The sequence below is a fragment of the Raphanus sativus genome, chromosome 8 (genome assembly GCF_000801105.2).
Source record: "Raphanus sativus cultivar WK10039 chromosome 8, ASM80110v3, whole genome shotgun sequence".
In the NCBI taxonomy this organism is placed as follows: Eukaryota; Viridiplantae; Streptophyta; class Magnoliopsida; order Brassicales; family Brassicaceae; genus Raphanus; species Raphanus sativus.
This window is the reverse complement of record NC_079518.1, coordinates 11,555,021-11,570,737: the sequence shown is the minus strand read 5'-3', so window position 1 is coordinate 11,570,737 and position 15,717 is coordinate 11,555,021. Positions and strand designations below refer to the sequence as shown.

Sequence of the window (15,717 nt, the reverse complement as noted above, 5' to 3'; positions counted from 1 at the left end):
TACACAGTTTCAGGTCTGCTCCAAGACGTCAAAGAGCTCTGTTTTTATTGTCTCATTGGTTCATCTCATCTAACTTATTAACAGCTAACCAGTATGAACATATGACAAATCTAACCATTCTTGATTTATTTTCTTCCTAGAGTGTAAATATTGTGTACTCGTTGATATTGATGTGTGACGTGAAGGAGAAAAGATTGTTGTTATTTGATGTGATATTGGGAAACGATAAAGAGAGAATCTTCATATGGTTTACTTTTTTCAAATCAAATTAAAATTTTATTCAAAGCAAACATGTCAGAACATAGCTGTAAATGTAACTCAAATTCATCTGAGCATATTAATTGATGGATTGATACCAGAGATGAAGATCAACTACATCTATCATTGTAGAAAATGTGCCATGGGGATCATCAATAAAATTGAACATCGACATTAAATAATATAATACAGTGGTATGACTGGACCCAAGAAAATACAGTAGCATGAAAATAGCAGATAGATTCATAACCCCACAATGTATGTGCATATGTATAAAGTTTTGCCTTTTTTTTTCATTTTTAGTTATTTCTCTTTTATTACCTCTGAAAATGTACAACCAACACCTCCCCAAATAAATGTATCTTTGTACTCCCAAAAGTAGATGTGGTCCAACACCCAAAAACCCTTTGAACAAAACGAATGCCTTAAAAACATACACTATAGCTTTTAAAAATTTGTCTTACCCAGAGAACAACAAAATTGATAATTTGTCCTTTTCTTTTACATAAATTTGGGTCTTTGTGTACTCTCGTAGAACCGTATTAAATGACAAGTTCTCTTAAAAAAAACTGATGGATCTATTATAAAAATCCACAGTCAACTTCATGCTGTCCCCACTCGTACCTCATTTTCATATAAACTGAATTTCAAAAATATTTAAATCATTGTATATTAATATATCATTCTGGGTATGTTACTTCAAGAAGAAAAAATTCCAATTTCCGTAGCACTGCACATACAAAAAAATGAAACTTTTTTGGAACTTACAATTTTCATATTAATAATTCAAACTTTCATGTTTTCTTTTCTTCTGATGTTTACCCTAACATCATTCCGATTTATCTTATAAATTGGATACAAAGAAAAAAAGGAAAATGATGTCACATAGACATTTTCCATTTTGACTGAGAAAAAAGCGCAATTTACCTGACAAAAGATCCAACCGTTAGTGGCATATACGTAAATAAACAAAAAACCTAAGGGTCATCATAGATCCCGCCGAAATTTACAGTCCTCGTCGAAAGCCAAGAAAGCTCACACACCAAGAGAGAGGCGCGCCTCGAAGGAAAAAAAAAAACAGGCTCCCCGTCACTCTTTCCCACTCGAATTGACGAAAACACCCTCGTATCCTCTCCCGCATGTAAGGGTATTAGCGTCTTATCCTCATCCTTAATCAAAATTCAAAAAATTCGAGTCGTTACAAAAGCCGGAGCGCAGAGACGGTGTCGTTTTGTTGATATATATTTTTTTTTCTTTCCGTTTTGTTGCGAAACCAAAATCTCTGAAACAGCGAAATTTGTGCCGTTAGTTTCCTTTCCTGCTTCTTCCTCTTCGTCTATCAGATTTAGAAATTTAGGGTTTTATCTCGTCAATTCCATGCGCTGAGTTTAGGCTCTTGTAGAAGACGATCAGTGATTTGACTGTTGAGAGGTTTTGTATTTAGAGAGAGAGAAGAGAGAGGGAATGGAGATGGATGAAGATATGGAGATCGAGGGAACGGGGTTCGAGGCGAGAGAGATCGATCTGGAGTACGAGTTTGACGCGGCTCGGTGGTTCGATTTCACTAGGATGGAGTCACCGGAGGAGTCTCGATCCGCTGAGTTCTGGTTTCACTCTGCTCCCTCCTACGCTCCCTCTCGTGAGTCTCACCATCATCATCATCATAACGCTTTTATGTCTCGCGTTTGCTGCTTAGTTTAAGTTTCTTTCTTCGATTGAGATTTTGACTGTTGAATTTTTTTCCACAATGTCCTTTTGCAATGCAGTAAAATTGCTGAATCGGAAGATTGATTTTACAATGTCATCAGTCAATATTTGATTTGGTTGCAATTCTGTTTTGAGATACTAAATTCATTCGCCTTTTTGTTGTTGATTTTTCTTTCAGAATCATTACTCCATTTTCAGCAACAATATGGAGAATCTGCTGTTAATTCTTTTGTTTATTTTTCAGCGTTCGTAACAAAACTGTTACTTAGTGAGGAGGTTTCTGATGACAAGACCGAGGCGGCATCCACTAGATCAGAGGCAGCAGCAGATGGTTCTGAGAAGGATAGACAGACTTATCAGCCTTCGCATTTGAATAAAACTGGTGAATAAATGATTGTACCTGCATACTGTTTACCAGCTAATTATGATGTGTGTAGAAAGTTAAAAGACCACGAGATATGTTTGTAGATTCTAATAGTATTCTTTTTTTCTTAAGGAAATGGAATGCGTTTTGGGATTTTTTCATCCCATTTAGGTAATAACTTGAAGAAACTCCCACGTCAACCTATATGCAAAGGTGATAATATAACTTTCTTTGCTTTAATTATGAGCCATGCATTGTAGTTCAATTGTTGAATTAAGGCTCTCTTTAACTATCCTTAACTTTTGATCAGTTCTGTTTTTCTCAGTACCTTTAGAGGTGGTCCATCTTTGGTTATTTAATTTATTGTTTGTGGTGGTGGTCTCACTTTCTTTACTTTTTACCAGGGCCAACGGTTAGCAATCACAACCATAATGATAAACCAAAGTTCAGAGCTAAGTCAAGCATCAGACCAACTCCGAGGAGCTCGACGTTAATGAGACCTACTGCTAGTCAGTTAGCAAAGCAGAATAACGCCAGGTGGCTGTTGTAGCATGTTTATTTATTCTGTTAGCTTAATTCTATTCAACTTATACGTAGCTTCTTTTGCTGGTATAGTAAATTCCATATGCAAGTTGATCATATTCATGAGAAAGGTTTATGTGGGACATCTGGGACCGAGGTTCACGCGGCTAAAAGACAGAAGCTTGATGGAGGTCTTCTTCGTAAGGTAGACTGATTGTTATTGTTAATACAGTGCATAAATAGTCTCCTTTAACAATGTATTAGCTAGGTTTATATGAAATTGAGTCATCTTTTTCTCTGTTTCAGGTTGCTGATACAAAGCAGGAGATGAATTTTGTTCACAAAATACCCAAGAAGGTTTGCATTGTATTGAAGATTCTATCTTTCTGGTGAATAAGGGAGCTCTTACTGAGATGTTTAGTTATTTTCTAAATGGTTGTGCAGGATACAACTCTTGATGGAAACTCACAACAGGCAAGGACAAAGATTACTATCCCACATGAGCCTGATTTTGCTACATCACAGAGGGCTCACAGGATACGGTTAGAGCCTAAATTTTCACTGAAAGTGAGTTGTCACAGGAGAGGTGAAATCTAACATGATGTTTTGCTAATGCTTATTTCAGGCACAAGAATGATGCCAAGCTAGAACAGGACTCAACTACTGTATATAGATTCAAAGCACGTCCATTTAACAGAAAGGTTTGTAACTTTTGTATCTGCTACTAAGAAATGTGAACTGGAAATAATTTCCTTGTCCGGGCTCAACTCATGCTCCTTTGTGATCTCTAGATATTTGATGCTCCCTCATTACCCATCCGGAAAAAGAGCACTCCAAAACTACCGGAGTTCCACGTAAGTATAGTAAATGATTTAGTCTCAGATGATATACTGTTTCCACACAAAAATAATATGGAGTAAGACTTGAGCTTATATGACTTTCCTTTTAACAGGAATTTCATTTGAAGACTTCAGAAAGGGCTATGCAACATTCTTCAGTAGTAACAACAAGGTGTAATCAGGGGAATGATGTGTATAAGGTAGCAACAACATTGCTCTCTATTAGTTTCATTACGTGCCTGCGGTTCTTAACAAGTTTTTCTCTCTTCTAAACAACTTTATCCTGAAAAGTGAGTTTTCTTTATGACAGGGGTCAGACAAATCTAATATAACTGATGCACTTGACGGTGTTAACAGGGAAAATAGGAGGTATGACATTGAGAATTGCTTGATTTCTCACTTCTCACTTCAACTTGTGTTTGAGGTGAATGTAACCTAAAAGTTCAATTTCTCTTGCAGACCAAGCGAGCATGATGTCTCGGAGGGAAAACACATTTTTAAAGCTCGTCCTCTAAACAAGAAGGTACTATCCTTTCTTAGAGTTTCCTTTGCTTGCGTTATATATCTCACACTACCTAATGTGGGTTTTCTCTCCTGAGAAACAGATACTTTCAAGTAGAGGAGACATGGGGGTTTTCAAAAATAGCAAACGAGAAACTACAGTACCTTTGGTATGGTACCCTCGTAACAGTTATTCTTTGCACTTGATCTTCTGTATGTTTTGTTAAGGGAGTTTCCTGATAAGGATGAAACTTTTTTCGAAAATGCAACACAGGAGTTTAGTTTTCATACAGAAAAGAGAGTTCAACCAGATTTACCAACAGACCTCTTCAGCAAGGTACGTACGGCTCCATACTTTTGTTATTTGATGATTACTCTCGTAGTTGCCTGACCGGATCCGGTTTTATTAAATCTGCAGCTCTCCATCAAATCCGAGCTCAAGCAAAGCAATGGATCTAGCACAAGATTTCATCAAGCAAAGGTGCAGCTTGCGAAAATCAGTTTAACTCTTGATTCGTTTTATTCCCATTCTCAAGTCTAATTTTTAAGTTGCAATCTATTCTTGGTATAATAAGGGCTTCAAGGAAAATAGAGTCCAAGCAGGGAATGAGGTAAGCACTAAACTCATTACAAAACAGTAGCGTCTGCAACCACTTTACACCAGAGGTTTCTAATTTCTTGAATCCATTACAGGTAACAACAAGACTGGCAGCTGGAAAAACGGTCTCTTCAGATGGAAGACAAATACAATCTAGTAATAGCGGAGTAGTAATCCACCAAACAAACCAGCGATGGACCGCTAGTAGGTAAGCTAATAAAGCAACCACTTATCTTTTGAGAGTGTTTCATGGAACTAACAAGTGCTTATATCTTATTGTTGTTCTAATATGGCAGGAGCTTAGGCATTCGCTGATGGTATAGAAAAGAAAAAGAAAAGCTTTTGTGGTATCTACAATCATCACCAACAACTCTTTTTGTACATTCAAATTCGGTTCTCTTCTCAGTCTGATCCTCTGTGTGGTATAACTCCTCCACTGTGAAGCAGACCAATTTGGCTTGAGGAGCTTTCTTCGGCATCTCTTTTTACTACAAAAAGGAAAAAAAAACAGAAAATGTAAATCAGAAATTCTCGGAATCTCTTAAATTTAATACAAAATGTCTTTTTACTTTTTTGTCTCTTCCCGAATGTAGTTGTAAATTACAGGTAAGTGCACTTTGTTTGGTAAACAACCAAGAAGATTGCAAGGAAAGAGAGACCACACAGAATCCAAAAGAATGATCTTGGAACAATTAGAAAAGCAAGGAGTGGCCACTACGCTTTGTAACGTAGACCAGACAAGTCTCTTTGCCTGTCACTCCCAATCTCTTTTACCTTCACGTTTCTTTCACGTGTGATGATTCTTATGAACAGTATCACTATCACGCTTTGTTTTGAGTTTTCATACTAACTATGCAGCTTCAAAACACTTTGATGGGTCAAAGGCTCAAGAGCAGGTACAGCTTATTAAATACACTTTTAACTTTAACTTTTGTATTAATCAAACCCACAAACAATCATTAGTTTCCTACACCACATGTATGTACACCAAACCAAACCAATGATCTTCCATTTCATTCAATTTACAAACCACCAAAAATGTTTTTCTCATTAAACTTTCTCCGGATTAGGAGACATTCCTTCGGCCTGAATCTGAGAGCAATCATTATACACTTCATTACTAAGACTATGAGACCATGGTATGGAGATAACAGGTGGGAAACAACAAGTGCACTCATCCACGCACTGTGACTCAGGAAGAGTTCGAGTCCTGGTGTGACCATCATCATCAGGTGAAGTAGTAGTAGCTTCCCAAAGGGGACCCCAACATTCAACTCTGTTGAACTCATCGACACTGGAATGGAAATAAACCCAAACAGGAGCTTCTTGTAACTCTGGATGGTTGTTCAACAAGTTCCCATCTCCATGAACTATAGCCTTCAACACCTAAAATTCATCAAAAACAATCATAGTAATCAACCAACCAACCTTACATGAAAGCAATAACATGAAAGTTTTTTTTTTACTTTTGGGATCACACTTACAACTGGTAACTCTTTGCAAAAGATGTAGTATCGAAACTTTGCGAATAAATCTAAAAGGATATGTCCACCGCTGATATGACAGTGAACGTGAAGCGACATTTTGCCTTTCACTTGCTTCCACTCTGCTACCACTTCATCTCTGTATAGCTTATTTGCCCATCCTTGCAACTGCATTATACAACATACACCTCCTAAATTGCTAAAAGACCAAGAAAGCCCTAAACTATAAATATGTGAAGAAGAGCAGAGAGAAAGGTAACTTTTTTTCTTTACCTGAGAGTTGTTAATGGAGTGAGAGATAGCTAAAGTTAATTTAGCAGTAATGTCACTGTGAGTGAGCGTGTAAGTCCTTGGGAGCGTTGGTAGATGCTTCTTCTCATCAACTCCTAAAAACAATACTGTCAACTTGGATGATTCGAAGATCGCTGGTCCAAACATTCTTGTCATCTACACACCCAGATTAAAAAATGCTAAGCTCTCACGATATTAAAATTACATTAGATTTTAACACAATGATGTTAAGAAAGAAACAGAATTGCTTACGGGAACAATGCATTGGTTCTTCCACTTGGATCTTCCATTCGAGACAAGGAGTGAGTTGCTCCGCTTGTCTGAATAACCTGGTTTGAGCCTTGCCGGTAACAGTAGATTCGCCGACAAACTCCACATTGCTGCTGTTCTCTTCAGTTTTTTTTTTCAGAACTGAACACAGAGAGAGACCCTTTTGCGAGGCTTGAGGACCAGATCACACACGATCTCTAGCTGCCTTCGTACAATGAAACCCAAATCGAAAGCTTCTGACTTTAAGAAAACCCAACTCCAGATTTTTACTCTTGCTGGAAATTTTAGGGCTTTTCTTCTGATGCGTGTATATGGCGGAGATTGCTTCACGTTAGATCTTCAGACAGTTCTTGGATTATTTTCCTGAGCCTCAGAGAGTGCCACGTGTCCTCTTGAGCAGAACCCAAACTGTTCAGTTTATTTCCGGTTAAATATAGTTTAGTTGGTTAGAAATTAGATGTCAAAATCTACCTTATAAGACCATCTCCAATGGGACTGCAAAACACTATTTTAGTGTAGTTTTTACACCAAAACCATCTCCAATGGGACTGCAAAAATTACACCATTTTAGTGCAACACTATAATTTCACACCAAATTTGGTGTGACACTATTCACCACACCAAAACACTATTCACTCCACTAAAACACTATTCACTTACTTTATTAATTAAATTTACAAATAAATAAAGAAGAAATAAAAAGATAAATACATATAATATTATAAAATAACTTTTAGTGTGAAGTTTGGTGTTGTGGTTGGAGAAGAACTCATTTTTAATGCTAAAATTACACTAAAATAGTGTGGTTTTGACACAAAAATAGTGTTAATGGTTGGAGATGCTCTTAAATATGTTTTTGACTTCTCTTGGTTCAAAATTGATGTGTGAAATTTTTGACCAATCATCTACAAAGTAGAATTTAGAGAGTAGAAAAAGCTTTTTGAGCAATCGATTCAGAAATACAAATGAAGGTTTTCCACGGATTTTTTTAGGATGATCAAGTCTCGCCATTTATGATTTGGATCCCATGTTTACTCTGATTGTAACCACCGTCTAGTCTCATTGTATTTTTAATAACAGGATAAGATCTGCGCTTTGTTCAAGATAGAGTTTTTTTTAAATGTTTAATATATTTAATATTGTCAAATTTATTTTTATATTTGACAACCTTTATATACGTACAATTATATATTTTTTCTTATCATGTAAGTTCTGACCGTGGGCTAAGTCCATTTTTATTAAAAAATTAGATCTAAAGTTCTCCTCCGGAAAACTAAAACTTTTATATCATCTGTATATCATACAACTAAAAGCAAGAATGACATGTATCAATCCGGTTGTCGATTTGAACCCTTTTAAAACCATGTGGAAGATAAATGTTGAAGTGTGTTGACATTGATTTAGATCGAATTGCATGTTAGAGATTTCAGAAGCAGACGTCTACATCCATTCCTGATTTAGATTGCATCGCAAGTGCATGTCATTTCTTCACCTAATTCCCTTTTGAGATCGACTTTGATAAAGAAAAAAAGATGTGTTAGGTGAAAAAACCATAAAATTTATGTGTCATAAGTTTTTTTAAGGTCAAAACCAATTGTTCCATAATATATTACTCCATAGTAAATTATTTTTTATATTCCCGAAAATAAAATTTTCTAGACTTTATATTTGTTCTACAAAGATAGATTTTCTATATTTTAAAGTACTTTTGTATATTTTTAAGAAACATTAATTGTGAATATTTAAATTGATTAAATTTTATTGGTGGATAGTTATTGAAAATTGTATAAAAAAATAAATAATATATTAAGTTGTAAACATTTATTATATTCTTAATAAACGTGAAAAAATCTTTCAATGTGTCTCAAGCTCAGTGACTTGACTTAACGAACCCGAGAAGCTTCACCAACGATGCATGTGTCGATGGACCGATAAGAGTCAGAGAGTTCTGTTGAGAGACTATGAACAACAGAGTTCATGTTTGTTCTTCTCGTTACACTCTCTTGAACACATAAGAGTCCTATGTTGGGACAACAATTCTCAAAGTTGTAGAAATCTTCTTGAATTATGATAATGTTCTTGAATTGGCAGTGAAATGGTACAAAAAGGCATCATTTAAACTTGCACACAGAAAAGTCAATTCCATCTTCAACGAGACTCTAGTTCAGTAATGGTGGTGTCACTAATAGAATAACTAACATATTTTACTGTAGATCGACTTGATTCAGGCCTCGGTTAGCTGAGGGCCTGAGGCACTCAGAGAAACAAAAGTCATCTTTGTTTGGTTAACAACCAAGAAGATTGCGAGGAAAAGAGAGACCACATAACCCCAAAAGAAAGTTTTTGGAATCATTAGAAGAAAGGAGTGGCCACTAATTTTGACTTTCTTGATGATTCTAATGAATAGTAATATATCATTTCCTGTACGTTTTCATACTGCCACGGTCTACATTAAACCTTCTTTCACTTCATTTACGTGTGTGAAGGTTCAAAAAGACTCAGGAGCAGACACAGAGTATTTAAACACTTTTAACTTAAACTACTTATTATATAAAAAGGAAAATTCCATAAAAATATCCGAACTAAATTTTGTTAAACTTTTTAATACCCAAACTTTTTCACTATCCAGTTTAATACCCCAACTAATTATTTTGCTCATTTTAATACCCAAACTTTTAACACTGTACCCACTTTAATACCCAAACTTTATTTATTTAAATAAAAATATTAATAAGTTTCAAACAAAACTTAATAAAATCTCAAAAATCTAAAAAAATATATTAAAAATTCTAATTTTATTTTAAGATTTAGAAAAAAGGTAGATAAATCATGGAAAATTATTTTTTTAAAAAATAAATAGATTTTAGTGATAAAAATAAATTTCGTTTTTATTTCAGAAAACAAACTAAATACAATATTTAAAACTTAGAAATTTTATTACAAAATTTAATATTTTACACTATATAGTTATTTTTATTATTCAAACACCAAAAAAATTTAGAATTTTCTGAGTTTATTTTGTAAATTTTAGAGATTTTTAAAAATTTTATTTGAAACTTATTAGTATTTTTATTAAAATAAATAAAGTTCGGATATTAAAGTGGGCACATTTTTAAAAGTTTGGATATTAAAATGAGCAAAATAATTAGTTGGGGTATTAAACTAGGTAGTGAAAAAATTTGGGTATTAAAAAGCTTAACAAAATTTAGTTCGGGTATTTTTATGGAATTTTCCCTATATAAAACCCAAACAATCATTAGTTTCCTATTACCAAACTATATGTACACCAAACCAAACCAAACCAATATTAGATCCACCGAAAGGAATAATCTTCAATATCATTCAATTTACAAACCACCAAAATTTTTTTTTTTTCATTAGAGTTTCTCCGGATTAGGAGTAGACATTCCCTCACCATAATAACCTTTAGCATCTTCATTAATAAGACTATGTGACCACGGAATAGAGCTAACCGGTGGGAAACAACAACTGCACTCATCCTTGCACGGCGGCTCAGGTAGAGACTGAGTCCTGTGACCATCATCAGGTGAAGTAGCTTCCCAACATTCGACTCTGTTGAACTCATCGACATTAGAATGGAAATAAACCCAAACAGGAGCTTCTTGTAACTCTGGATAGTTGTTCAACAAGTTCCCATCTCCATGAACTATAGCCTTCAACACCTAACATATACACATCATATATCAAAAAAAAAAAAACAATCAATAGTAAGCAAACAACATGAAGTACTAAATAACAGAACTTTCACTTTTGGGATGACACTTACAACAGGTAGCTCTTTGCAAAAGATGTAGTATCGAAACTTTGCGAATAAATCTAAAAGGATATGTCCACCGCTGATATGACAGTGAACGTGAAGCGACATTTTGCCTTTCACTTGCTTCCACTCTGCTACCACTTCATCTCTGTATAGCTTATTTGCCCACCCTTGCAACTGTATTATACAACATTCATTCTGGTGAATACAGAAAATGCAGATACAGAGATAGGCCTCTACTTGTAGCAAATATGTGAAGAAGAGCAGAGAAAGGTAACTTTTTTTTGGTTACCTGAGAGTTGTTAATTGAGTGAGAGATAGCTAAAGTTAGTTTAGCAGTAATGTCACTGTGAGTGAGTGTGTAAGTTCTTGGGAGCGTTGGTGGATGCTTCTTCTCATCAACCCCTACAAACAATACTGTCAACTTGGATGATTCGAAGATCGCTGGTCCAAACAATCTTGTCATCTACACACCAGATCAAAGCTATATTGGAATTAAATTAGATGTTGAAACAATAATGATGTCGACAAAGAAACAAAACTGCTTACGGGAACAATGCATTGGTTCTTCCTTTTGGATCTTCCATTCGAGACAAGGAGTGAGTTGCTCCGTTTGTCTGAATAACCTGGTTTGAGCCTTGTCGGTAACAGTAGACTCGCCGACAAACTCCACATTGCTGCTGTTCTCTTCAGTTTTTTTTTGTTTTCAGAACTGAACACAGAGAGAGACCCTTTTGCGAGGCTTGAGGAACCAGATCTCACACGATCTCTAGCTGCCTTCGTACAATGAAACCCAAATCGAAAGCTTGTGACTTTGAGAAAACCCAACTCGAGATTTTCACTCTTCCTGGAACTTTTAGATGGCGGAGATTGCTTCACGTTAGATCTTCAAAGTACTGTTCTTGGATTATTTTCCTGAGCCCCAGAGAGTGCCACGTGTCCTCTTGAGCCGAACCCATACTGTCCAGTTTATTTTCTGTTCAATATAGTTTAGTTTAGGCTTGGGCACCTTACCCTGATATACGAAGCCGCACCCGAATCCGATACAAAAAATCCGAACTGAAATCCAAACCGAAGTAACAAAATATCCGAGTAGATAATAAATTAGGAGATATTAGATATCCAAACCAAACATATGTATACTTACTTTATATTTCTAGTTTACATCTCTCATTTTATTTAAACTATTTGTATATTGATGTTACACATACTTTAAATTCATACTAGATTTTGATCCATTTTTAAAAAGAATAGGTATATTTTTTGTTGAAAATAATTATTTTACGTAATAAAAATTATGATTTTTGATAAATTATATATTTTAACTTTTTATGGAATTTATCTTAAATTTACTTATATGACTTATTTTGTTATTTTAAATATGATTAAATTTTAGAAGACTCTAAATAATTCTAATCCGTAATATGATTTTATTTATTTAACCCGAAGTTAAATTTATTTTACACTGATTTGTTAATTTAAAAAAATATTTTATATCTTCAACATTCTCTTTAATGAAAAACTAGATCATGACCCGCTCGATCGAGCGGGAGTCAAATTTTTTTTTATCTTTGTTTGTACTAAATGTTATACATGATTGCAATGTGTATTAATATAAAATTTTGATAAATAAAAATATGTACTAATGTGTTTAAATAAGCAATGTGTTTAATTACTAAATTTGATTTTTAAATTTTATGATAACGTAAAGTAATTTTTTATATATTATTTAAAATATATAGTGCTATATATTTTGTATCTTCAACATTTATCATACAAAACTTACATTGGGGTATTATTTATATGAAGATATGTGTAACATAATATATTTATATATTATATAAACATATCTACGATTTTCGCAAAGGCCATATGCACCCGCACAAGTTTTATTTTTAAAATGTATTATATATTGTTTAGTTTTATGTAGTATCGAGTTTGTATAATTCAATTTTGTGTTTAAAGAACAATATCAAAATTGTCTTTCGTATGTAAAAATAACACTTTGCAAGCGCGAATTGTGTCTTTTTATTGTAACACAAAATTTGATATACAACTTATGCTTTTGTACATTACGAAGTTTAATTTTTTAAAATAATTATTACATAATTTCAAAGTGAATTTTATCTCTGAAGTCTAATATATTTTGTGTGTAATGGTTCAAAGCATTTTTGATATATATTATATTTCAGTTTGGTTTGTTTTTAGTATTATTGTATAAGTATAATACTATACAATATTACTTTATTCTATACAATATATAAAGCTATGTGTTATTTTTTTTAGAAAGTAGATTAGACTCAACGTAGTTAAATAATAGTTATATCTTTATGTATGTGTCTCTGACTTATCTACCTAATGTTATTCGTACTAATAAAATCAATATGGCCAATGAAAGTATACTGATCAATTTAAAAGAATTGTATAAGATAATTCTAATACGGTTACAAATTTTAGTATTCTTAGTATCTATCTTATTTAAATCTTATTTAAATCAACATGTAATAAATGTGAAAACCATATATGGAATATAGACAAATAGAGGAATTGTATTTAAGGAAATACATTAATGCAAAGTTAGACTATGATACATATTATATATAAGAAATGAGATATTTAATTTAAATATATGAGGTCCATCTTTAAAATCCACCTAGAAGAAGTTGTAATGTTTCTAATTTAATAAGATAGATTCATTTGTGCGTTTCAAAATATTTTCTATAATTTTATTAAATTTAGTTTATGTGATTTAGTTTTTATTTTAAATGAAATTATTTTTAAAGAGTTGAGAAAATTGAGACCCATATTATGATTTTATTGATTTAATCATTTGTTATTTCAACTTGATTTTATTTTGAGGTTTCATTTAAGAAATGCTTTCAAATAATTAGTAAAGTGAAATATTTTTTGGAAAGATATGGTACAAACATTTAGGAAACAAATTTTCAAAAAGACTAAAACTGAATTATATTTAATACTCTTTAATGTAATTGCAAAATAATATCTTTTGATTGGTTGCAAATAATGCTGAAAAAAAATACAGGAAATTTTTGTAATTTTCTTCAAAATTTAGGGACAGATTCATAAACAGTCATCTACTTTAATAGTATAGATGTTATTTCAACTTGATTTTATTTTGAGGTTTCATTTAAGAAATGCTTTCAAATAATTAGTAAAGTGAAATATTTTTTGGAAAGATATGGTACAAACATTTAGGAAACAAATTTTCAAAAAGACTAAAACTGAATTATATTTAATACTCTTTAATGTAATTGCAAAATAATATCTTTTGATTGGTTGCAAATAATGCTGAAAAAAAATACAGGCAATTTTTGTAATTTTCTTCAAAATTTAGGAACAGATTCATAAACAGTCATCTACTTTAATAGTATAGATAATATACATATAATTGTGGATAAAATGATTTGATACTCACTTCAAATACATGCCAAGCTTTTTGTTCCATGCATTAACAAAAGTTACATCAAAAATTTAAAACAGTAACCAAATCAGTGTTTTTTTACTTTTGAAATGTTATCTCTAAATATATTAATCATTTAATCTATTAAAAATAAAATATCAATTAAGTAAAATAAATACAAAAAACTTGAGAAATGAAGAATTTAATTTTTTTCTCCAAAATCTAAATATTCGAAAACCTGATCCGAAATACCAGAACCTAAACTAAAAATATCCAAACCTGATCCGAAGTACAGAAATATCCGAATAGATTATATACTCCTATACCAAAATACCCGAAAATCTGAAATACCCGATCCGAACCCGAACGGGTATCCGAACGTCCACCCCTAGTTTAGGTGGTTAATTCGGTTTATAATTTAGATGTGAAATTCTACATTATAAATATGTTATTGACTTCTCTTGGTTCAAAATTGATTGTGTAAATTCTTTTGACAAATCATCTACAAAGCAGAATTTAGAGATAAGAAGCTTTTTCGAGCAATCGTTTTAGAAATACAAATGAAGTTTTTTTCTAGGATTTTTTAATGATGAGCAAGTATCACCATTTAAGATTTTTATCCCCTGTTTATTCCGATTGTAACCGTCGTCTAGTCTCATTGTATCTTTAATAACTATGATAAGATCTGTGATTCACGCATTTGATAAATATTATAAAACATTTAATATTGACAAATTTATTTTTATAATTGACGAATTTTTATATATGTACAATTATATATTTTATTATTATATAAGTCCGATGGACTGGATATATTTTTATTAGAAATTTTGGATCTAAAGTTATCTACAAAAAACAATAAACTCTTATAGCATCTCTACATCATACAATTAAAAGCAAAAATGGCATGTATCTATTCAGTTGTGGATCTGAAACCTTTCAAAACCATGTGGAAGATAAAAAATTCATGAGCCTAATGTCAAATTGATAATCAATTAGGAGAATTCAAAATAATCGATATGAGAACAAGTGCTTTGTAGAGCCAAACATAAACAACAATTTTGGAGGTTTTCCATAAAATTTTACAGTAATAAAATCTGAAACCACAACAAAAATTCTACGAACTTTTTTCTACAGCGAACTTTTCAAAGCTACATAACTACCAATCAGACCCTTAACTATTAGTCTAATTATATCAACACTGGCTGTATGCTTTTCTTGTTTCTTTTCTAAACAAATTGAAGAAACTAATTAATCTAACTCAACTGCGAAAGATATTGGTACACAAAAACCAGAAAGAAAACAATTTGAAGTAGAGCATATTACGAGAATTCGTTGTTTAAAGTGCACGTTGTAATTATATGTTCAGAATCCCACTTAATATTTTCCTAAAAATGTATACATTAATGAAAAAGTTCAAACTGATTTTGCGATTTATCAAAAGTTAGGTTGATGGTAATAGGTAATAGATATAGTACTAGTAGTATCATAGTATGTAACACTGCAACATAATAAAACCATAATTCAATTATGCAAATATAATAGAATTACAATGTCATTAAGTAAGAAAAAACAGAACTTGATTGAAAACTAACAAAAAGACATAATTAATTGGTAACAAAATAACAGTTATGCACTCGTAAATCGTTTGACAAGTCGTGGAGCGCAAACCCAGCAAGCTACA

At 32.6% G+C, this 15,717-nt stretch overlaps 3 protein-coding genes across 3 annotated transcripts; 1 reads left to right on the top strand and 2 right to left on the bottom strand.

The window, feature by feature from the left end:
* The first annotated feature begins 1,562 nt into the window (after positions 1–1,562).
* On the top strand, positions 1,563–5,549 carry LOC108820484 (protein TPX2). The gene is made up of 18 exons (XM_018593427.2): positions 1,563–1,897; positions 2,210–2,347; positions 2,462–2,542; positions 2,734–2,866; positions 2,945–3,056; positions 3,158–3,208; positions 3,296–3,393; positions 3,477–3,552; positions 3,643–3,705; positions 3,804–3,890; positions 4,001–4,059; positions 4,150–4,213; positions 4,296–4,361; positions 4,466–4,528; positions 4,610–4,672; positions 4,767–4,802; positions 4,885–4,997; positions 5,086–5,549. The coding sequence occupies exons 1-18, from the start codon at positions 1,723–1,725 to the stop codon at positions 5,102–5,104; spliced, it is 1,497 nt and encodes a 498-aa protein (XP_018448929.1). The 5' UTR covers positions 1,563–1,722; the 3' UTR covers positions 5,105–5,549.
* A 221-nt stretch (positions 5,550–5,770) lies between these two features.
* Positions 5,771–7,155, bottom strand: LOC108820491 (magnesium dechelatase SGR1, chloroplastic-like). Its single transcript, XM_018593436.2, has 4 exons — positions 6,817–7,155; positions 6,547–6,720; positions 6,274–6,441; positions 5,771–6,175 (listed from the first exon to the last, which is right to left on the bottom strand). The coding sequence occupies exons 1-4, from the start codon at positions 6,940–6,942 to the stop codon at positions 5,840–5,842; spliced, it is 804 nt and encodes a 267-aa protein (XP_018448938.1). The 5' UTR covers positions 6,943–7,155; the 3' UTR covers positions 5,771–5,839.
* A 2,961-nt stretch (positions 7,156–10,116) lies between these two features.
* LOC108820494 (magnesium dechelatase SGR1, chloroplastic) lies at positions 10,117–11,543 on the bottom strand. The gene is made up of 4 exons (XM_018593441.2): positions 11,162–11,543; positions 10,905–11,078; positions 10,622–10,789; positions 10,117–10,517 (listed from the first exon to the last, which is right to left on the bottom strand). Exons 1-4 carry the CDS (start codon positions 11,285–11,287, stop codon positions 10,212–10,214), a joined length of 774 nt encoding a protein of 257 aa, XP_018448943.1. The 5' UTR covers positions 11,288–11,543; the 3' UTR covers positions 10,117–10,211.
* Between the last annotated feature and the right edge of the window lie 4,174 nt (positions 11,544–15,717).

Excerpts from the sequence above, each read along its gene's own strand:
- LOC108820491 (XM_018593436.2), bottom strand. The coding sequence starts at position 6,942 with ATGTGGAGTTTGTCGGCGAATCTACTGTTACCGGCAAGGCTCAAACCA. Across the intron at positions 6,442-6,546 it reads ACTCCATTAACAACTCTCAG|TTGCAAGGATGGGCAAATAA; the intron begins GTAAAGAAAAAA and ends TGTATAATGCAG. Across the intron at positions 6,176-6,273 it reads TTTGCAAAGAGTTACCAGTT|GTGTTGAAGGCTATAGTTCA; the intron begins GTAAGTGTGATC and ends GATGAATTTTAG.
- LOC108820484 (XM_018593427.2), top strand. The coding sequence starts at position 1,723 with ATGGAGATGGATGAAGATATGGAGATCGAGGGAACGGGGTTCGAGGCG. Across the intron at positions 2,867-2,944 it reads GCAAAGCAGAATAACGCCAG|TAAATTCCATATGCAAGTTG; the intron begins GTGGCTGTTGTA and ends TTGCTGGTATAG. Across the intron at positions 4,060-4,149 it reads GTTAACAGGGAAAATAGGAG|ACCAAGCGAGCATGATGTCT; the intron begins GTATGACATTGA and ends TTTCTCTTGCAG.
- LOC108820494 (XM_018593441.2), bottom strand. The coding sequence starts at position 11,287 with ATGTGGAGTTTGTCGGCGAGTCTACTGTTACCGACAAGGCTCAAACCA. Across the intron at positions 11,079-11,161 it reads AGAACCAATGCATTGTTCCC|ATGACAAGATTGTTTGGACC; the intron begins GTAAGCAGTTTT and ends TCTGGTGTGTAG. Across the intron at positions 10,790-10,904 it reads ACTCAATTAACAACTCTCAG|TTGCAAGGGTGGGCAAATAA; the intron begins GTAACCAAAAAA and ends TGTATAATACAG.